General features: G+C 32.5%; 1 protein-coding gene across 1 annotated transcript; it reads right to left on the reverse strand.

The window, feature by feature from the left end:
* Window positions 1-2991: 2991 nt before the first annotated feature.
* Window positions 2992-23302, reverse strand: LOC130894955 (proteasome adapter and scaffold protein ECM29). Its single transcript, XM_057802022.1, has 24 exons — window positions 22918-23302; window positions 22498-22628; window positions 22292-22408; window positions 21619-21887; window positions 21308-21440; window positions 21098-21237; window positions 20766-21035; window positions 18399-18689; window positions 17912-18058; window positions 16176-16401; window positions 15885-16083; window positions 13045-13383; window positions 12671-12987; window positions 10989-11313; window positions 10758-10932; window positions 9785-10073; window positions 8415-8657; window positions 7590-7711; window positions 7308-7530; window positions 5079-5235; window positions 4841-4999; window positions 4407-4684; window positions 3927-4090; window positions 2992-3765 (listed from the first exon to the last, which is right to left on the reverse strand). The coding sequence occupies exons 1-24, from the start codon at window positions 22940-22942 to the stop codon at window positions 3045-3047; spliced, it is 5460 nt and encodes a 1819-aa protein (XP_057658005.1). The 5' UTR covers window positions 22943-23302; the 3' UTR covers window positions 2992-3044.
* Between the last annotated feature and the right edge of the window lie 151 nt (window positions 23303-23453).

Below are 23453 nucleotides of genomic sequence, written 5' to 3' on the forward strand. Positions count from 1 at the left end.
CGAATACTTATGTATTAATCGCCTGGGAAATAATTAGTTAACATTGATTAATTAATTCTATCAAGTGTCAATTTGAATATTGATTTTCCAAATTAATGAATTTAGTATTTTTATAAAAAATAACAAAATTTAAAACCATTGGATCTTACTCAATTATTTCCCAAACGATAAATAAATATGTATTCAAAAGCTCGGAATAAATTAAAGTTAGTAAAGTTTGGTGTTTAATTTTGCGACGTTTACAATACGAAAAAGTTCGAGGTCTAATCTTCTCCCTCCACCCCAGACGTAATCTAGAAACTAACAAGTCTAATGCCTTTTAGACACAGAGTTACTCATTTGTACACTAAGTAGTCCTTATTTACTGCTAATTTTATGTAAATGTTAAGCTAATGGAGCGTAAACACATCTCAGTATCAAAATGGATCTTGTCGAGCAACACGCGCTGATTGAATATTTGCTTTAAAAGAGTTGAACCTAACGGAAATTCAACAAGTATTTATTGTATACATATAGTTGAAAATCTTAATTTTAAATTAGTTTTAAACAGCAGATAAAACTTGATGTATCCGCCTATTTTAGTCTTTATCAAAATACGACTAAACATTGACAATCAATAATAATCAATAGATCACTTACAGCATGATTATCGTACGAGACTCTACATCTCATTGTTCTGCTTCCAAAATGTGTAGACTCCTCCCAAGAGAGGCCCAGAGAGATACTAGTACCACCATTTTGGTGATATGGGCACGAAATTCGCAGAGCACATGCTTTGCACAAGAGATAACAAACCATACGGAAAAAACACTTCGGATACCAAAACGATAGCGAGGCAGATGGCAATCTACATCACCAAGAATGTCATAGATTTGTACCAACCAGAAGAAATAAACATTATTTTGAATTGGAAGACACTTTATATGATTAAATCTTTGTTTTGTAAAAATAGGTTCTGTTTTCTCACTTATTCAACATTTTCTTTGTTAATAACGTAGATTTAATTATTTTAATAATAGTATTTCAAAACCTTTATTATTTATTACTGACCAATTATTACAATTCTACCTACTTGCATCATTGACACAAATTAATACTGAGTAAAAAGTTTACTAACTCCTAATTGATGAGTGATAAGCAATATTCAAACCAATTGTTTATTGAATTATCTACAGTGTTGAAATATGTCGTCACACCAATCAAATAAAATAATTGACACAATTATATGAATTAAAAAGAAAAATCATCGTATAATTATAAAATGAAGTATTTTTTTAGACGATTACATACAGTAATAAACTGGAAGTCTTTCCTATACCCCCCAGCACTTGATTCTCTCGCGGTAACGCCTTACTGGCTCTTCCTTGAGCTGTTTCCTTCCTCTCGCTTTTATACCCTTTCTTTTGTTTTCATATTCAGAACTGTTTACACCCCCCACTAGTCCAACACTCACAATTACACTGTCTAACGCGCTGATAATCTATGAAGACTATAACTTATTGAAACGCGCGTTAGACAGTGTAATTGTGAGTGTTAGCTACCAACGTGACAATTGCTGTCCAGATAATTTTCCATTTCTTAATAGTTTCCCAGGAACGTAAAACTATTCTGGAATGTGTGTATTTGTGCTGCACGTTTTGTTTCGTTCCTTTACAGTTTGTATACTTCGTATTTGAACCTGTGAAAGTTTATCCTAAATCTTCCATGTAGGGTAAATGGGGTTATGTACTAATTTCCATCCTCGGCTAAACCATAATATTTGTAGATAACTTAAACTGTTTCTCCGCTCATCTGTTCTCAGCTCTGCCGGATTTTCTATCGGTGAAGGAATCTTCTTTCTTCTACTCGTATACCGTGGGGTATGCGCTGGCAACTCATAGGACACTCAGTTGTTAATCTAATGTAAGGCCAGATGACAATATCCAAATGAGAAATGACTAACAATAAATTCTAACAATTAATGATACAAGGCTACCAGCATTTAGAATTCAAAGTCTCTACATAATTATTTCACACACACACTTTGAATATTTATATTTTGTTTAGTTGCTGTTATTGTCGCTACAAATGTCAAATGGCAAACTTGACATTAAAGCTGTTCATACATGGGCCTAGTGGCGATAAGTGATGACTATAAGACTCAAATTAACATAAAAACTAAAAATTTTGACATAAATATTTCTGTTTTGACAATAATAAATCAGGCAACACCGAAGGTTGATGCTACACTTTTCCAACGTTTAGAATGTAATTTCCCCTGGCGCATTTACACTTTATATAAAAGTTGAAAAATTGCAAAGTTTATATCAAATAAACGAACAAAACGAGAAATTTTGAATCAAATGCTCGATTTTCACGATAATAAATCTAAAAATACCGGAGATTAATGATACACGGCTGCCAACGTTTAAAATGTAGTTTCCCCTGACGCATTTACACTTCGGATGTTCAGTTGTTGTTATTTTTTATATAAAAGTATCAAAATTGCAAACTTTACATTAAATAAACACAAAAACTAAAAATTGTGACATAACTACCTCTATATTAACAATAATAAATCTTTCAACACTGAGGGTTGCTGCTACACGTTTACCAACGTTTAGATTGTAATTTCCCCTAGCACATTTGCACTTCGAATGTTCAGTGGTTGCTATTTTTATATAAAAATCACAAAATTGCAAACTTTATAAGAAATAAACTAAAAAAAACTAGAAAATTCTACTCAAATGATTAATTTTAACGATTATAAATATGGCAACGTCGAATATTGATGCTACACGGCTGCCAACGTTCAGAATGTAATTATTTCTCTAACACTTTAGATATTTAGATTTAGTACAGTGACTACAACCACACTACATAACGAAAAAGCTATTTATAAACATACAGGGTAGGGTGTTCGATATTAATTTATACTTTATTATCAGTTTCCTGGATAACAATTAATTATATTTCTTGATTGATTATTGCCGAATAAATGAAACTAAAACGTTCAATCCAATCACTTTATTAAACAATAATTAAAAACTTATAAATTAAATAAATTAATTGAAAAGCTTCTTGATATCGGTAACTCTCGATTTTATTTCGGGAGAATTATCGTTGGCAATTTCTGGAAGAACATTCCCAAACATTCTACTCAAATTATCAAATTCTCTCTTCCTATTTTTCTCTTTCAGCTTTGTCCCTAAACAGAACACCACGTTCAGAGCTTCCTTCCTTAGTCGAACGTGCTTTCCGACACTTAAAGCAAACTGCACCGCTTTCAGGATATTTTCAATTATATTTTCCAGGCTGTTGGTTTCCGCTTCGGTCAAACGTTCTTCGGATAGAATAATTAATTTGTCGACGAAGGCGTACAAAGCTCCTACAACCATAACTTGTATAGACCTCGTATTCGTCGGCAAACATTGTACAGTATGTTCCACAAACAATTCCCTGTATTTCTCTTGCGTACTTTTATTGTTAGGCCAAGCTCTTCCCAATGTTTCGTAAGCCGTTTCTTTTAATTTTATCTTATCTTCTCTATTTTTACTAATTTCTTCGCTGGGAATATCTTCGTCTTCTTTGTTATTTTGATCGGTGATTATTGTTTGTATAATACTGTAGATTTCTTCGAATCGGTCTATTTCTAACGATGAAACTATTTCACCCAAAGATTGTAAAGCTGTTATTTTGTAAACAGTTTCTTCCTTTTTACTTTCTTTCAAAACTGCTTCTATTAAGGAGGTTATGTTTATGTCTGGATCAGTTTTTATAGTATCCCTACAACATATGACTTATTTTAATGATTTTTTTAATAATCTTAGCACAAAAATCAATGAAAAGCGAGAAAAGTGGACAAAACTGTTAGTTGAAATAGGCTTGGAGGACTTAGGAAGCAAATAAGTCATGAAATCACGAATTTGATTTGCACATATACTTACTTGCAGCTACTACAGATACTGGACAGTGCTTTCAAAAGTTTATCTTTTCCATTCCATGTTCTTCCTGATAATCCAGCCAAAAGTATAACTATCAAAGAATTTCTATGTTTCGCATCCATCGTACTACCAAGTTTGGTAGCTACCGTTGAAACTGAGTTTGCCGCCTAAAAAAGCATAGTTCAATAATTTGCCAATCAATTCAAAAAATACTCTATGGAGATCAGCAGTATATCAATGTCAAGTCAAGGTTAGGTTGGGTTAAGGTTAGGTCAAGGTTAAGTTAAGGTTAGGTTAAAATTAGGTCAAGGTTAAGTTAAGGTTAGGTTAAAATTAGGTCAAGGTTATGTTAAAATTAGGTCAAGGTTAGATTAAATTTGCTTTAAGGTTAGGTTAAAGTTCTGTCAGGATTAGTTCAATGTTAAGTTAAGGTTAGGTCAAGGTTAAGTTAAGGGTAGGTTACGGTTAGGTCGAGGTATTTACCTGCGCTTTCATGGTCCAAGAAGGTGATTCTAGAGCAGTCTTAAGGATATCGCAGATGTTTTGTAAATTTTGTCTGATACCGGTCTCGGTACCGGGACTTTGTTCCAACCAAATTTCGTTCCAAATTTCCAAAGTTTTTTCGGTTTCCGGTGTCTTCTCGGCGTGCATCGCGAAAAAAACTAAAGGTAACACAATATCGGCGTGCGATTTAAGAATATCTTGATTGTGAACTCCTATCGATTGGATGGTCAATGCGCAAGATGATCTTATGGAATCATCTGGAAAATACATCATGAACTAAATTCATTGTAAATATTATATTTAAAGTGAAACATTCTGTAGAGACATTCTATGGAAACGGTTTTAGTAGTACATTTATTAATATTATACGAGAACTAGTAAGAAACTAGCTCTGCAAAATATGATCTTATTACCTTCCCTCTCAAAATACCAAGTTTGTAATTTTAAAAATAATTTTTCCATGCTAGAATCCTTTGCGGTAGATACCAAATAACCAATGGCGGTAGCATTGTGTTTCCTAATCGCTGAATTTCTATCGGTCAAACCGTTAACAAGTACTGCCAGAAGTTTTCCTGAAAATATATAAAGAAAATTCAATTTTGATTCACTCAACAACAAAAAGCTTTTCTACTTTAGTATCATCAATCATACCTGTGTAAGGTTGAATATCTTGACCGAGCTGTACAACAAGAAGCGTTATAAAATGGGCGCAAGCTATTCTAGTACCCAAACCTACACTGCTCTTCATTAATTCGATAATTTTTGGTATTAGTTCTTCTAGAATAGATGCGTCAGCAAATTGTAAACTCTAAAAAAATACAAAAGATAAAAAAAAATCATCATTAGAATTGAAAAATGTATATTTTAGTCATTTAACACATTTCATTGTAATTAATTATAGCAAAGTCGTCAAGGAACGAATTTTTATTATATCAGATAGTTTAGAGGGAATATAGAACAAATTTGTATAATTATTATTTACACAGGAAGGTAAGAAAAAATTTCCACTTATAACATTTTTTATTTTCAGGAATAACCGAAAGTCATATGGTTTCAAATCAGGTGAATATAACAGACAGCGGCTAATAACTGTGGTGCAGAACAAAACCTATTGGTCCATTTTTCAGGTCTCTTTGTTAGCATATCAATTTGCAAATTTTCCAAGAAAATACTTTCCAATGGAGTAACGTATCTAGGAGTCATCTTGGATAAAATACTTGGAACAATAATCTAGGCAAGGTAACCTTCAAAGCCTGTAGGGACTTATCGCAAACTAAAAGACAAAACATGGGGATTTAAGGCTAAATGGTAATCAAACCCATAATCACATACACGTTTGGTGGCCGAAAACCCAACATGTCTTACTAGAACCTTAGAAGCGCTGCTAAGCCTGCTTCAGCTTCTTATAATGAAGTAAGAGGCATCCACAGGTTAATCCAAACAGAAAAATTGAAACAAAGCAATCTAAGGATTCTAGAATCGATAAAACTAGAAAGAAGTGATACAGCTTCCGCATTTCCATAGTATACAGGAGGTTCGAGTCCAGAACAAAGAGATGGATTGGATATTTTTTAACCAAAATGTGAGCTCTCCATACCGGTAGGAATAGCTCTCACTATTGACCTTGCATAAAAGCATTTTCACATTCTCTCAGATAGTCAAGCGGCTTTGAAAGCCCTGAAGGTTATTGAATGCAAGTCTAAACTAACACGGGGATGTAAACAAACTCTTAATGTGGCTACTAGGCAATGAAGAAGCAAACTGCATTAGCAAAAATGGAGATGTCACAACAAAAACGACCTAAACAGGCGTCTCCAAGCCTTGAGATTGAGATTCTTGAGATATCCACAAACTATATTAATCGTTGATGAGTTTTTAGGTCACTTCCTCATCAAATACCACATTAAAACGATGGGCATTGCAGCAACATCTTGATAAATGAAAAAAAAAACAGAATAGAAGCCTCCTTTTGGGGGAGTTTAGATATTTTGGAAGTAGAACAATCGTATAGGTGCAGAGCTGGATAACCAAAATCACTCCTTAAAAAACCAATCAATCTATATTGATGTTCAAGACAGATGGGCTCCAGGATGAATGGCTTAGATGGAGCAGGCTTTTGTGGAGGACACCTCAAATAAGAAAATTTTACTCGCCGAAGTATCAGCTAAAGTAGAATGTGGACGTTTGATACTGTATCAACGCCATAGAAATACATTAACTTCAATTTTCTCAAAGAGCAATGCTGCTATACAAGAGACAAAGGTTGAAAGGGTGTGCTTTAGGCTTGTATTGGAATGTGACAAGTGGTGAGTTATTGCTGTAACGTGTAGCTCGTTTGTAATTCCGCCAACAAGAGCAGCGACGAAACGGACTCGTTCGCAAGATTGGGATCAGTAAATTCACCCATAATCCATTCTTGTTGAAGCCAAAAGTGTTGTTAATACGTCTCTCAACATTTTGCTCACAGGAAAGGCTTTGCAATCGCAAAATCCGACCAGTAACTGGACTTTCAACCAGACACTGTAATCTAAAACGCCATCTCTATACTATGGACGTCACGGACGAACCAGAGTGCCGCTGGTGCACGGAGGAGGAAGAAACTTAAAGCGACATCATCGCAAATACCCAGCACTCACACGTGCGGAAATTCAAGCCTCACAGTTTGCTCAGTGAAGTACACGAACACAAATAAAACTGTAGGTTCTTTATTAAGCTCTCTAAGTCTATTGGAACAAAGGGGTTTGTTAACTGATGGATGATTATCATAGAATCTTAAGATTCTTTTATGAATGATGATCCTGAACGACAGTATTTAGTACTACACATAAAACCTAGTTATCATCTCTGGGCACCAAAGGTAAATTGTACTGCAAACCTTACCTTCGATACTGTTTCAGTAGTAAAATGCGATTTAGCGATAGAAGCTCTCGCACTGTCTAGCGCTTCTTGGGCTTCAGTTTGAGCACCCAATCTAGTACTCAAATAAGACAACTGACTCGATTCTAATTCTCCGGTAGCTTGTAAAAGAGCCGGAATTAATTTCGGTAAAAACGGTTTGAGCTGTTTCCCTGCTGATTTAACTAATTCCGATACGGTTTGTAAACTATAAACAAAATAATAATAATAGCAAAAAAACGGTTAACGAGAAAGTTTTATACTCACCTTACTAGACGGATTTCGGCGACAGTATTAGTTATACCATTATTCAGCAATACAGGCAAAATTGATTCCACCATTTTGACACCTAATTTACCTTGACTAATATCACAGCCTCGGATACATAACTGGAATAATATTTGTTTTTAATTGAAAGAAATATAAATTACCTCATCTTCGAAGTAGTCGAGACCTTTAAATCATCGATATGGTAACTAGGTGCTAAAGACAGTGAAGAAGATGACAATAAGGACGAGATAGTTCCCAAAATATCATTCACCGATGGGGGGGGGTCTGTTCTTGCTTTCATACAGCGTTAGCGCAACATTGCATCGTCTAAGCGACGTAAGAGGTTATCTCAGAAGACGATCAAAGACTTTTTTAAGAAATAATCATTGTTTCCACAATATATGGAAATGGAAACAAGCAAGGAAGCTCAACTTCGAAGTAGTCGACACCTTTAAATACAGTAAACACCCGGTTATCCGAATCTGTCAACAGAGCCTCTGGTTTAACTGAGCCTCTCATTCAAAAATAGAGAACGTGAGGACCTAGTCAATGAGTTACCCGTTAAAGATCAAATCAACAGCGGAGACATTCGTGATTGGTGCAATCAAGATGTTCAGATGGAGTTTACCGACGAGGAAATCATCGATATGATAAGTAGGTGCTAAGGACAATGAAGAAGATAAAGCGAGGGATAGAAAGAGAGAGTGGGTTCTCAATTTTTTTTTATTTTGAGGTTAGTTCTATTTGAATTTGAAATTATTATTGAAGTTCCTTTTTAAAAATTATATTTATTCAATAATATTTTTGAAAGTTCCACGTTACCTTGCTCAATATTTTCGCGGTTCTATTTGCCGTTATTCTCGTCTGTTCGTGATGATCGTCCATAACTCTAAATAACTTCGTCCACAATTCTTCCATCTTATTTATGGCATCGTGGATTGAACGATTCGGCGAACCTTTCAGGAAATCTTGTAAAGCCAAACAACAAGATTGACGCACCCTGTATTGATTCGAATTTATATTAGCGAGTAGATCTGTTAAAATTTCATTATAATATTCGTCTATCTAAAAAATTAAATCAAAATTAATAAAAACTATTTTTATCAAATGATCTTTTATTGTTGATTTACTCTGTACTTTTATTTCGTTTTGGAAGAAATTAAGCGAAAAGTGTAATGACATTTCTTTCGGGAAGAATCTATTTGGTTTCAACTGATTTTTCACAGTAGAGAATATTATTTCAATCCAGTACGGTCCTGCTCTTTGTTTATGTTCAGCATCAGGAATATTAAATTAAAGTAAAAAAATGTATTTTTCCATCTAAAGGAATAAAATTTTGAATCACTATGATCTAGGAAAGTATTCTTCTTGAAATTTCGACACGTTTTCTGGAGAAACTTGAAAACAACACCTCTAATCGAGGAATTATGGAATTAGAACCCACCTTTTTGGGGTAAACTGAATCTAAATAAATGAAAAAATGGAATAAAGTTTTTATACATTCTGGTCTATGAAAGTATTTTTCTAGAAAATTTACATGACACAAAAGGATTGTAACCGCCCCTCATGGCAAGAAACGTATGTAAATAGATAAAAAACATTTTTTATATAATAAAAAATAAAATTTTGATTCTGATTGATTTATGGAAGTATTCTAGAAAATTCGACACGTTTCTCGAAGAAACTTGAAGGGATTGAGAACACCACCTTTAAACAATTAAAGGGAATTGAAACCAACCTTTTTGGGGTAAAATATATCTAAATAGATAAAAAATGTATTTTTTAACTAGAGGAATAAAATTTTAATTGAGTCTGGTCCGAGGAAGTATTTTCCTAGAAATTTAAATTATGCTTCACAGAGGAAACAATAAATCTAAAACAAGGCAAGCTTTAGGGTAAAAAGCTTTTAAATTTATATTTTTATACAATCTGGTACTGATTTTCATTCACGATTTTCAGTAAAATAATTTTCTAGTAGGAAAAGGTAAGTATCTAGAATATTCGATTCGAATTAGGAAAGGGAGGTGAATATAATTACAACCAATAAATGTGATTGAAAATATAAAAACTACAATTTTTTTTTTGTTTTTTTTTCTGAAATTTCGTACAGTGATAATATTAATTTAATCAATTTATCGATTATATAAATTATGATGTAAAAATAATTGACTTTTATAAATGGTACTCCTCACCATTTTGCCAGTGTCGGAAACCAACACCCGCCAAATGTTGTGCATGGATGCTTGAATATTTGGCGTCGGGTCGTATTGATATCTGTACATTTTAGGGATAATAGTCGGTAAATACGCCTTCAAATCGTCTCCGCATCTTTCCGCTATACTGGAAAAACCGAAAGCCGCTCCTTTTTTAGAATTCCATATGGCGTTGTGATTAGCCAAATGCATAAATTGGTATATCAAATCAGGTTTATTTAAATCTGATGCTAACGAACACAATTCTTTGTAAGTTGTCAAATTTCCCCTAAAACAAAAATTATTATTTTCCAATTATTTTCAAAAGAAAAAAAAATATAATAATTTTTCATTTCGTAGACTTTTTTGTTTATATTAGGAAAGCTTCCTCAAACCCATTCAAAATTGACCCTTTGCGTTATTAAAGGTACTGTCACACATTTTCTAAATCCAATAAATAATAAATGGGGACATTTTTTTCAGGTTTCAGGTGTAGAGACCACAACTGGGTTCCCAGAACGTTCCGTCTTGTTCCATGCTTATATAGCTATAAAAATATCTAGGAAACTATTTTTTTTACAATACAAATTGAGTTTCAATGGTACTAAGACGAAATAAATGAACCAGATTTTGTCAGGAATCAAGTAACAAATAGCTGTTCATAAAAACAGCATCACGGTTCCACTTAAGTGACTGAAAATGGAAAAACACTATTTTAATAAACGTTTTTCAAAAATTATTCTAAGTGAAAAGTTCCATTGTTTGTTAAGTACAAAAAGAAGCCACATTTTGCACTGCTGCCTACGATATTAAATATACAACGAGTGGAATACTCCCCTATATTTTTATGTCTCTAAAAAGTAGTATAAAAACAGATCTAAACAAATTTTCATTATTATATCTTTTCCTCATTAACAATATTTTTTTTATTTTCCAACTTATTGTACTATGTTTAATAATATTTTGTTCTTACCCCGTTGGAGACTGACCGAGTTGTCCCTCCTCGAACAGTTTCGTATCCGAAGTAACAGCAGTCACTTGTCGACTTCCAGAAGTCAACTGTTTCACCAATGCTGTCAACAGTTCTTCTGATTTGTAAGTATCATACACCACACACAGTCCTTTTGATGCGACGTCTTGTATAATGTCTACAACAATATTTTGTATATAAATAAAAAACGATAATAAAATATTACACACGTACCGTTACTTTCACTCAAGAATCCCATAAACACACTCTGTAACTGCTTCAGCCTTTTGGTGATAGGTTCCCTTTCGCCACAATATTTAATCACGGCCAATAACCAAATAGCCGATGCTTGTTTGGAATTGGGGTGTGATTCCTCTGCCAATGTCAACAGTTCTACTAATAACCATTCTAAACTATCATCAGCTTGTGATTCGTTAATCAATGGTACATAATCTTCCGGTAACGTTATCCAAGGATTCCTAGCCTCCGGAGACCATACTCCTTGACAGCACATCACTAAAGATTCTCCTATGGTAAAATGAACTTCGATATCTTTAGTCTAAAAAAAATATCATCAATTATTTGAGATAGTTCGAGATAATGTACTATATTGACAAGAACTTTTAGACGTCAAACACCAACCAATTCTCGAGCTTCTCCATCTTCATTTGTTGCACTCACTCCTCTAAATCACACCAGACATTAGATCTCATTCTTGAAACTACAAGTATACTAATTATTAGTCATTGATCCTGTTGTCAATCCATGATAGATTAAAATTGTACAGGAGAAACAAGAACAGAATAGAATTTCCAAGCTCCTCCATTATTTGAACTCTAACAGCCCTAATAAATGACCCCTATTGGAACCCAATCCACACTAATAAATGACCATCTATCTTCTTTCCAATCAATGGTATACTCCAATTATGTATACAAAGGATAAATTCCAGGGAAATTAGAATAGCCTATTCAACTAACAGGAGTTCAATTAATTTCCACCTCCATATATTGTACTCACTTCTCTAAATGGCGCCACGCAATAGCTCCCTCCCTTGGAACCAAAATTATATGATAAATGGTCATCAATATTCTTCTCAACCCATGATAGTCTCTAATTATATAGGCAAAAGACAAACTCCAGAGGAAAGAAGAATAACTTATCCAACTGATATTAGTCCAATCAATTTCCGAGCTCATCCATCTCCATATGTTGCATTCACTTCTCGAAACGGCGCTAGGTAATGTTGGAAAGTCCCTTCAAGTTCCCAACAGTCGAAATTCCATATAACACCATGGAAACGGATCCAGTTGAAGATTTGATTGATTGATACCAGACATATCTTCACCAGATACACGGATAAAAAATTCTTTCTGCACCTGTCAAATATTCTGTTAAGTTTTTTGAACATAGTCTTAACAATACCAGAATATTCTATATCCCAGGATAATTAAATACGCAAAAGGACAATTTATGAAGGGATTGGGAGTAATATAACCATCGGAACAATATATTTAACCTCGTTACGCTGCCACTTCCTTAGAACTTTGTGGAATGACTGCAATTATGAACTAATCCATCTCCATATATTGTACTCAATCCCCTAGGTGACTTTTAATATGCACGATGGTTCTTCCCCCTTGATATCTCAACTATCTTGTATAGAAAAATGTAAAAATGGACCTTCTCCAGAAGATTCAGTTAACCATTGATCAAATCCAGATATATATTTCTCTTTCCTATCATTATTCGTCCTGGTACTATTACCATCTTCCCAAACTGTCTAAGATGGTTCTATTTTCCTTCTTTTACCTACTGCTCTTCTTAGAAACGTCTATTTATAGATTTTTTGGTAAAAAAACTCATTTTGTAATAAATATGATAATCAAAATCATAATTAGACTTGAATTTTTTACCTCTTTAGCTGTATTAAGTAACCCTTGTAGTACTTCTTGAGAATAGGGAAACTTTCCACCGACACACAATAATCCCAAACTTCTAGCTGCTTTTTCTCTGACTTTCGGTGAAAATTTCGTATTGTTCATGACGTCCAATAACTGATTAAGAACATCAATCTTCGTAACAGAATCTATTGCCATTCTTTTCGGATCAGGACTGCCGTTCTTTAAAGGTTTTCCATCTTCTAATGGTAATTCACTTACTCGACCTATCAAACCAATACTGGTACAAGCCGCACTTACCAAAAGAGAGTTTTGATGCTTCAAAAAAGGAACTAAAAAAATTAATTCATTCATTTATTGGCAAAACTAATTAAATAAGTATTACTCACTTAAATTTTCAATACACAGTTTGGCCAAAACCAAATTTTCATTCGATTTATTATTGGATAGTTTCAGTTCCTCGCATCTACCGATGGCAAGTACCGCGCCGTGTTGTGTTTCCAAATTTTTACTATTCGCTTGTGTCAACAAACTCTTTACGGCTAAATCGAACTCACTATCACTAGACGAGGATAAGATGATAGAATAGAGGAGCGAACTAATTTCTCTGACTTCTTCTTTGGTTGATGAGAGTTGATCTTTGATCCACTGAAGATTTTTGGAAACGTTTGCATGTAATTGAGGTAGACAACCGACTAATTCCACCATACAACACAGCGGTTCGCGAGCTATATTGAAAAAAAATATTTTAAATTTTAAAGTGAATTTGTTGTGGAGTAATTATGGGATTGAACAAATAGATCAAACAAAAATTTGAATTCCCACAAGTCTGTTGGAAAATTAGATGTATTGAAACTATTTACTTCTTTTAATTTTTCTTCACTTATTTTTTTGGTATCTCTATACCTATTTCTTCCACTTTCTTCTGTCCTTTATTATTATATATCCGGATGCCTCTTGACTTTCTTCTTCTGCTTTCCTTTAATTCTTTTATTTGTTCTATACATTATGAACAAAAAGCTGCTTTTCATTTTCTTCTATTCAATTGCCGGATAAGGGTTAAGTTCATGTACAATGAGAAACTTCTTGTCTTATTGGTTGAGAATTCTAGGTTTTTTTTGCTTATTCAAGTATCAGGGGAGGGTTCTAGTGCCTCTGGTACCCATTCCTTTCACTGCATTCAGTCTTTTGCCATTTTCCTCTATTCTTCTTTCGAGTTTTTGCCTTCTTTTGTTTCCAGTGCCTTCATTTGAGCTATCCATTTCATTGAAAATTTTGTGTTTGGTTTTTGGTAACAGAGTTATGGACAAAAGGCTTCTTCTCATTTTATTTTACTTATTCAAGTGTCGGATTAAGTTCAAATCCCGTCTTATGCATTTCTTCCCCTATCTTCTATCACAATTCTAATCAATTCCTCCCAATTTTTTTCCATTTGCTCATGATCCTTTATTCAACCTTTTAATTTCATTAAAATTTTTTGACTTTGTAGTGACAGTTTTTGATGAAACAACTTGTTCTTCTCATTTTCTTCTTCTTATTCAAGTGTTGGATGAGGACTCCGGTCCCTCTTATCATGTAATACATCTCTTTTTCTTCTTATTATTTTCTTTTACATATTCTAGTGCGAAACGAGGGTTCTTGTGCCTCTGGTACCCACTCTTTTCACTGCCTTCAGTCTTTTGTTATCTTCCTGAATTCCTGATGAAAACGTCCCTCTTACATTATAATAAATCTCTTTTTTCTTCTTCTTACTTTCTTTTACTTATTCATATGCCCGATTAGTGTTAATCTTTAGTACCATAATAAACTTATTTTTCTTTTTTTATTTATTTAAGCATCAGATTAGGATTTCTGGTCCCTCTCGTATCTTTTTCTCCCACTGTCTTCTATATTTCACCATCGCTCTCAATTAATTTGGAGTTTTTTCTCCTTCTCCCATAAGTTCCATTATTTGTTGCAAATTTATCAATAAAAAACTATTTTCTATTGTACTTATTCAAATGTCGGATGTATTTCACAATCTTAATTAAATTCTTCAAAGTTTTTTTCTCGATTTGCATCAGATTCTTCATTTAGTCTATAAAATTAATTTTAAAATGTTTCTTATTCAGTTCCTGAGTCATTGATCTTCTTATTCTTGTTCTCATTTTCTATTACTTATTCAAGTGTCGGATTAGGATCCAATCTCTATTTATCAATTAATTCCTCTGAAGTTGTTTTCTCCATTTACTTCAGATCCTTTATTTATTTTTTTCTGGTAACAGACTTTTCAATAAAAAAGTTGTTCTTTTCATTTTCTTTCACTTATTCAAATGTTAGATAATAATTTCAGTACGTAATTAGTGATAAAAACATTTTTCTTCTTATTTTTTTTATTTAGACAAGTGTCAAGGTCTTTTCGTACCAATTTCTTCTACTTTCACCTTTATAGGTTAAACAACCTCTCAAACTGAGCGGCGAAAATCCCGCACCTGAGTAGACAGGAGGCAAAAACTTTGGTAGGTTCAATCAGAGATACCATATAGACAGGTTTGTCCAAAAAGAGAAGGAAACTACGAAATATCCCTTCGCAACTGTTATGGACATCCAGTGTGCCTACCATGCCAGTGACACTCCAAATCGGAGAAGCCTCCTTGGGCTAGGAGCAGATCCTTTCTTTGGTTTATACTTACAACATTTTTCATTTCTTCCTTGGGTGCCAAATTATTGATAAAAAATATTCTTCCCGTTATTTTTTACTTATTCAATTATCTTGTCAAGGGTTAGTTCCTATCCCTCTTGGTCAGATTCCTTCCACTGTCTTTTACTATCATCTTCGAATTCATTTTTTGCTCCTAATTAATATTTCACCCCTGAATACTGAGTTATTAATCGAAAACATTTTTTTTCATTTGTATCCATTTCTTCCTCCGTCTTTTACATCTTCCTCGATTCCTCCAAAAGTTTTCCCTTTTTTTGATTTGATGTCTCCATTTCTTCCTTGATCACTAATTTCTTTTATTAACGATGTGTCCTGCTTCTTACATATTCCTTATAAACCCGTATCTATTTCCCAGATATGCCTATGCTAATTCAAATATTTTTCTACTATTTCTTTTTGTTCTGTTACTTTTCTAATCTCTTCTTTTTTTATTCTGCACTATTTAGTTTTGTTTGTGTGCTGCTCTTTTAGTTTTAGTTCTAAGCAGTGCCCCAGTCTCTCTGTTCCTGACTTATTATATTGACTTACCTGGATTTGCCAACATCAGATCCCTTACTAAACTTGTATATTGGTTCAAAGGATTATTAATCACATCAGAGGTACGTCTAATGATTTCTTTAAGGTGTGCAGCTATTTTCGGTGAATATTCACAGGGATGTTTCAACACATCCCTCGTTCGTGGAACATCTAAATCTCTAAGTAGACACAATCTAAGAAAAATAAGAATCTGAAAATCAATATCAAATAATTATCAAAAACAAGTGAATCAATTTATTATATAGTATTAAATGAAAATTAAAAATTATTATTTATCGTTACCTCAGTGTACGTGTTAATATTAAATGGCAACATGTGATTTCCAACAGGAAAACCTTTCTTTTCCTTCACAATACTTTCCGCTTCATTAAATATGTAATGAGTAATTTCATCAAAACATGGTAATTTTATTTTTTTGCCTTTTAGTTTATCTTGTGACATATCAATGTCGGTTTTCCTTGTCGTTCCATATAAAGATTTGAATGCTTCAGCGGATACCTCATCTTTACTGAAAATAATACAAAAAACATTTTCTCTTCCAAACTATAATGAAAATAATAGATTGTATGAAATATGTAAGAAAATAATCATAATAATCTATAAATAGAGAAAGGTAGTCCAGAATTTCTTCCTCCTTTCCATTTAATCTAATAAACCTAAGCTACTCAAGTACTTGCTGAATATCAAAATCCAAAAAAATTTTCTGGACGCACTGAAGAATATTTTCAATTTCCCCCTTCTTCTGAAACTTTCTTGAAGCATTTTCCAGCATGACAAAAAGGTTCTGGGTCAATAAGAAGCGTTTATGCTCCTCTTTATTTCCTTTGGGGATGAACGTTAGATAGATAGACCTTCCAGCTTTTCATGCAAGAGTTCTAATAGACACGAGTATCTGTGATAACTTCAAATACGTTACAACCTGACTGATACAATTTTCTTGGTTTCTTGGCAAAAAAGTAATCAAGAATTTCTCTTTCCTCTATATAGAATTTGCATTCAATAGAATCTGCTAAGCATAATCTCCTGAAGCAGCAACGCGCTACTAAGAAGCCTATCAGGAGGTATAGATTGTTTTTCTGAAACCCAAACCTGAAAGAATTCTCTAGAGTGATCTAGCACTTCTTTATTATCGGTTTCTCCCTTTTTCCAAAGCTCTTTTTCATTGGAGCAGTCTTCTATACAACATAAAGGCTATGGACTAATAAAAGGCTTCTTTATTCTTGTGAAACCAAAAAAAGGATAAAGGTATTGTGGGAATATTGAATGCAAAAATCCTTCTTGTTTAAGATATTGTACTTCAAATTTCAAACATCTACTTACATTTTAACCTTGTCAAAGAATATATTTCCTAAAATAAAGAAAAAAAAAGTTTTTCGAGTTACAGGTCATAAAACCAGGTATAGAATGGATAATAAAATCTAGAATGTACTAAGTTTAGGAAGTAGGTAGTTTAGTCCTCTATCATCGATCATTAACATTGTAAGGACATACCTCCTAAGCTCAACTGTATTTAATTTTTTTCATAAATATACAGTTACCTTATCCATAATCCCAACAGATATTATATTTTATTTGTTATTTCATCCAATTTTCTATACCAGCCTTGAATCTATCAGAATGACTATGTCACATTTGTGATAGTTTATTTCCAATCTCATTTCCACTTATAATTCAATGGTAAATCATCATCCCTTATCGGATAGGAGCTTAAGGATGATGATAATTTACAAGCGATACCAAATACCCCAGTATCTGTTTCTATTACGGTTTTATCTAATATTTGACAGTTTTTATTTTGAAAGTTAGATTATTATTTCTCTTGTTTATTGTTATTATTATTTCACCATTTTTCAACTATATCTGAATTATAGAATTGTCGTAAAAACCATTGAGTCTGTTGTTTGTTTACATTGTTTACAAATCTGTCAAGATATAAATGTAAACAAAGAGCAGAACCGTATTATCTCAGATGCTTTGCTTTCATTATTTTAATTGAACTCATTTTGTTGAAAACTCACTTATCTCCGGTGGCTGTTAACAATAAGTACTTCGAAGGCACGTGATCAGGAGGAAAAATTGTTGCCAAAGTTCTAACAGCGGCAAACCTAACCATCGGTTCTTCGGATACCATTTTACATTTTATCAACAAAAACAAAATGTTTAACCTAAAAAATTAATTATTTTCATTGGTTCTATAGTAAAATCAAATGAAATTGAAGGAAAGGAGATATATAACAAACAAAATTATATGAAAAAACAAAACGTATTTATAAATGAGGATCTTGTGGAAATTTTTTGATTTTTAGTTGGAGCCGAATAATTGTGAGATGAAATTTATAATTGAAGCATCGGCTTTCGAGGTTTTTGTAATGTTAAACTGAAACTATTAAATGAAAATGAAAATTACACTGAAATAAAAAGTGTCATTTGAATGCAGATTATTTCTGTCAAATTTTTTTCCCATAAAATAAGATTAAATATTCTATAATGAGAATTATACATCACCTATCATCTTTATTGCATTCTTGGGGCAAAATATCGTATTTATAAGCCAAAATTAAATTCAATACACCTTCTCGAATTTGTAATTTCAATTCTTGATTTGCGCTTTCCATATTAGAAAAAAACATTTCGAGTAATCCGACGTCGTGGTAAACGATTTTCGGGAAACGTTGTGCTAACATCCCTATAGTAACATACGTTTGACCGTAATGGACTTCTTCACCTTCTCTTATTAATTTTTGTAAACCGGATAGGAGCACTGGCGCTACTCTACCAAGTAGATCCTCGTCAGCACTGAAAAAACAAAACATTTTGTTACAAGATAGGATCAAATGACCTTTGAACTACCACTACACCAACACTCACAATTACACTGTCTAACGCACGTTTCGACAACCAAGTTATCGTCTTCAGAGACTGAAAATAAACAGTACCTTGGTTATCGAAACGCGCATCAGATAGTGTAAGTGTAGTGCAGTGGTAGTGTAAACAGTGTGTTCAGTATGAATATCACTCAACGTTTCCAGAAATTTCAAATTAGTATGAATACAGGGTGTTTCAAAAAAAAGGAAGCCCGTTTTTTTGGATAGTAAGAAAACTGAAAAATAATTGGTGTTTGATTAGTAAAATATTCTGGTGAAGCCATCCTTAATCAAGATAAAAGGCCTTGAAGATAAACATTTAGTCACATTTTTTATGATTTTACCGACAACATTACTTCGTTCAACAATAAAACCTAAAATTGAATGATGTTTGAGCTATCTTCATCTAAGCGAAAGCTAGCTAAGCACTTTTTGATATATATAAATCTAACCTTAAAAAAGCTATGATTAATATTACTTGGTAAGTACCTTATAACTAACGCCCTCTATGAGAGTAAGTTGTAAAAACAAATTCATTGGATATATCAGCTTCTAAAACAAATTCTTTAAATTTTCATTGTAATGTTGCCAGTAGTTTCTGCAAAATTGTAAAAAATATGGCGTTACAAACATTTTTTACAAAACAAATCTCAATTATTTTTCAGTTTTCTACCTATCCTAGAGACGTGGACACTTTTTTTAAACATCTTGTACAGTAATATGAAAACATGAGCTAGTTTTTATCAGCCATTTTATCTAGTGGTAAACAAGAAATTTTCTTATAAATATGGAATCCAATAAAAAATTAAATACATCGTTGCAAATTGAAAATTTGTCATCCGATTTTTTGTCACTCCTTGGGAAATTGAGATCAAAATCTTAATGTGTCTACTAAGATAGTAGGTTTTGAAACACCATAAGAAAACCTGCGGTAAAGTGTAAGGTAGGGGTAATTTAAAATTTCAGTTGGAAATTAACCGATTTTGGAGCCCTTTTTGGAAGTCGCCAGTATTGCAACAAACTTAAGCTTCAAATATTCCCAATATTTATGTTGTCATTATTCTCCAATGATTAGATATCTTTTTCCTCATAGACTTCCACATCACCTCCCACGTCACTAAAAAAATGTTTTGGTAAAAATCCAAAACGTCGACTTTATCCCAATCTGGTACATAACGTTTTTCATCACCTAATTTATTTAATTTCATGCACTAATGGTTTATACTTGTCCTTTGTTATAAAAAATCTTTTTGCTGTCAGTATAGTCTCTACGGGTTTAAAAACCATTTCACTTTTGGCTAAAATGATGTTCATGAGCTGAAAGATTAATGACAGTCTCTATTCTCCTTTCAATTTGAGCAAAAACTCTATTTTGGGGGATGAATGATTGTCCAGGAGTGGAAAACTTATTTACATTATTCACCTTTAGAGATCTACTACATTGGTAGGTTTAAGATGAATACCTACATTGGGATTATCATTAGGGCAGTACCTCTAACAAGAAAAGTAAAAAACATTAGAAAACCATAAAAAATGTCATATAAATACGTTAATAATACATTAAATACTACATTAGAAATTGAGATGAAGATGAAAAATTCAATACAACTGAAGATAATTGTGTATTTATGTACCTAAAAACTTTTTCCTGGTACTTTATTCATGGTATCGGTTTCCTTTATTTTTTTTTGTTTGCAAGCGCTGTAATAACGAATTTCTCTATTTCTTAGAGATAAAATCCCCACACCCAAGTTTTTTATACACAACTTGCGTTAGCGACAAAAGATGAAAGCGACACTATATTTAGAGATGACCGATTTTGTAGCGCATTGGAATTTTCTAGCTTCAAAAACGCACAGATTTAACTAACTTAGCTAGAAATTAGGTTTCTCTTTATCAATGGGTGAAAATGTTAGTAGAGAAATTAAAACAATTAAATCGGCGATGAGTTGACTGGTTTTGCAACCAGATGACACAGATATTGATACAAAATTATTCCACCACTTACTATTTAATAATGTTCCCTGTAAAATTGAGAGCCAATGATTTCAACCTGGTGTTGGTGTGAGTTCCATACAAAGAATCAAAAATAATTTGTATGCACTGCGGGAAAACGAAACCCTGGTCTGTAACTCTACCTAGGGAAGTCAGTAATTTTAAACGAATCCTTGTATTTGCTGGTAATTTTTTCTCCTCCGGTTTCCCACTTTTCCCTTGGCTTCCCAGGTACAAATGATACAGCGGCGTTGATGTTTGCGGTGAAGACCAATCAATGGACCTACAATAATGAAATATTTAGAAAAACCACTAATACAAAACGTAATTTCCAAAAAAAATTACCCTATAAATCGTTTCAGTTCAGTATCAGCCTGATTGGCAACAGCAAATCTAGTATCAGATGCAGCAACTACCAGGTGAGGTAATATTTCTTCGTTGAGGAAAACTCCTTGACCCAAAAACTTCACAATGCCTAATTTGATCTAAAATACACCAAAAATTCGATTTCTCGACTCCTCTTCTAACTCAGTACCTTAAAAAATATATATTTACCTCTTCTAATTCTTCTGGTTTCATCGGATTATTGTTTATCAGTCTTTTATAAGACAATTCGCTCAAACAAGGTGGAACAGGCAAGGAAACATTAGACTGACTTCCACTGTCAATAGATTGGGGTGCTAAGGCACTAAAATTGAAAAAATCCATATAAAAACTTTCCATAATATCCCAAAATAATTTCATAATATGAAATTGCTGGGAATAAGTTTGGATTTCAAATTAAAAGTTCTTTTGTTTAATTATAATCCGTATGTAAATATCAGATCAAAAATGTAAAAATTAAAGTTTTCAAGATATATTCATACCTGTATGGCAATAAAATCATATCTAACAGAATATCCAGAAGGTGTTTTTTTATTTGTGGGTTTTCATTCAAACCAAACAAACTGAGCTTCTTTTCTGGTTCTGTTGGCACCTTAACTTTTCCCAAAAGAGGTACGATTAATAAAAGCAAACTATCGACATGTGATTGAGGCTTGTTTTCTAAAGCATTTAGTACAACTGGCACCAACTCAGCTTGCTTATCAAGTGGCAATCGTGGAAATCCAGATTTTAAATAAATAATAGTGAAATTCTAAAAAATATTAAAGAATTTTAATGTATATAACTAAAAAACTACGAAAATAACATGAAATTATAAGTAGGTACAGTTTAATATTTTCACTGCAATGCCCTTCTATAGTCGAGCCAGTGAAGCTTTCCGGTTTTGTCCCATATCTGTAGATCTAGACAAATGTTCCATGCTTATATACCACAACTAAAATCGGGCGCAGGATTTTCAACATTTTACTGCTGCAACTGACTAAAAAAGGTCTATAAACGCATTCTAATGGATTTCAGAAACTATAATGATAAAATAATTATAAAATAATGGTAGAAGTGAAAAAATTTTAACCAGATATAAGTAGGTTTTACTCAAACTTCGAAGCAATTGAAAATAAGTAATTTTCAAGGAAATTGAACTGAAATAATACTTACAATAACAAAGGATGTAGCCGATGGATCTTGATATTGAGTTAAAAGGACCTCTACGGGTAACTGCACTTGAGGTCTTGACTTTATCCTCTTATTGACATGAATCAAAAGTTCCATTACCTATTTTATTAAAAAAATTAAATTGAACAGAATAAACTTTCTCTAAATTAGTTCCAAATATTTTGGAACAAAATTAAATATACAAATACCTTTTTCCTTACACCTTCTTGTGGGGAAGATAATTTCAGTAAAACCGGGGGTAAGAATTTGCACAAGACACTCTGCAACTGTTCGTCAGTGTCTGCTGAGCCAAGACGCAGAAACACTCTCTCTAAGAGTACTAAAATGCACCATTAAATCACCGAAATAATAAAAGCTGTATATATTTTTAAACAAAATATTTTTAAATAATTAAAATCTATTACTTATAATACTTTTAGAAACTTGAGTTTTGAAAAATGTTAAGAATTGCTACAAAACAAGTTTGAATCCACTGTTCAAACAAAAATTGTAGGATGCATAGACTCCACATAGTGTGGGTTTAAACAGTTTATTTAAGTAAATATATTTTCTCTAACACATTAAAATTTTTCAATTTATTTGATATTTAGAAATATGTAATTACTTACCTAGTTCGTCAGTAGCAGCTGCCATCTTATCTAAGTAAAAATTTATTTTTTTATTCTATTCACAAAATCCAATTTCAAATTATTCAAAAATGAATCAAATCTTGAAATATTTTTACTATACAAATTTGAGAAAATGAATGTCACTACTTTTGTCAGATATCAAATATTACTTCTTTTTTATTTCCCAAATTTGAAAGATTTTAAATAATATACAAAAACATATAGATATCAAAATCAATATGAAGAAGAGATAGAAAACATTTAATTTTATTAAGCAATAAATAATTTATTATATTTACGGATAAAAAATTAAAAACAGAAATGTGAGAAAAATAGAAAACGAAATTACTTTTGTAATGTATTTTTTATTAAAAGTAGCCAAAATAGTAATAATAAAGAAGATATTTTAAGGTTACACATTCTTCTTCTTAATGGGTCGAGGATTGAACAATTTCCTTAAGCAAAACAGGATCTTTTTCGTTTAATAATGAAAATGTTTATCATAATAAGTTACTAATGCAAAAAGATCATGAAAG

The sequence above is a fragment of the Diorhabda carinulata genome, chromosome 6, assembly GCF_026250575.1.
Source record: "Diorhabda carinulata isolate Delta chromosome 6, icDioCari1.1, whole genome shotgun sequence".
NCBI lineage: Eukaryota > Metazoa > Arthropoda > Insecta > Coleoptera > Chrysomelidae > Diorhabda > Diorhabda carinulata.

Coding starts and splice junctions, on each gene's coding strand:
- LOC130894955 (XM_057802022.1), bottom strand. CDS start 22,942: ATGGCAGCTGCTACTGACGAACTAG. Junction 10,933..10,988: donor ATTCTTGAGTGAAAGTAACG/GTACGTGTGTAA, acceptor ATATTGTTGTAG/ACATTATACAAGACGTCGCA. Junction 7,712..8,414: donor CCGCGAAAATATTGAGCAAG/GTAACGTGGAAC, acceptor ATATTATTCCAG/TTATGTATCCGAGGCTGTGA.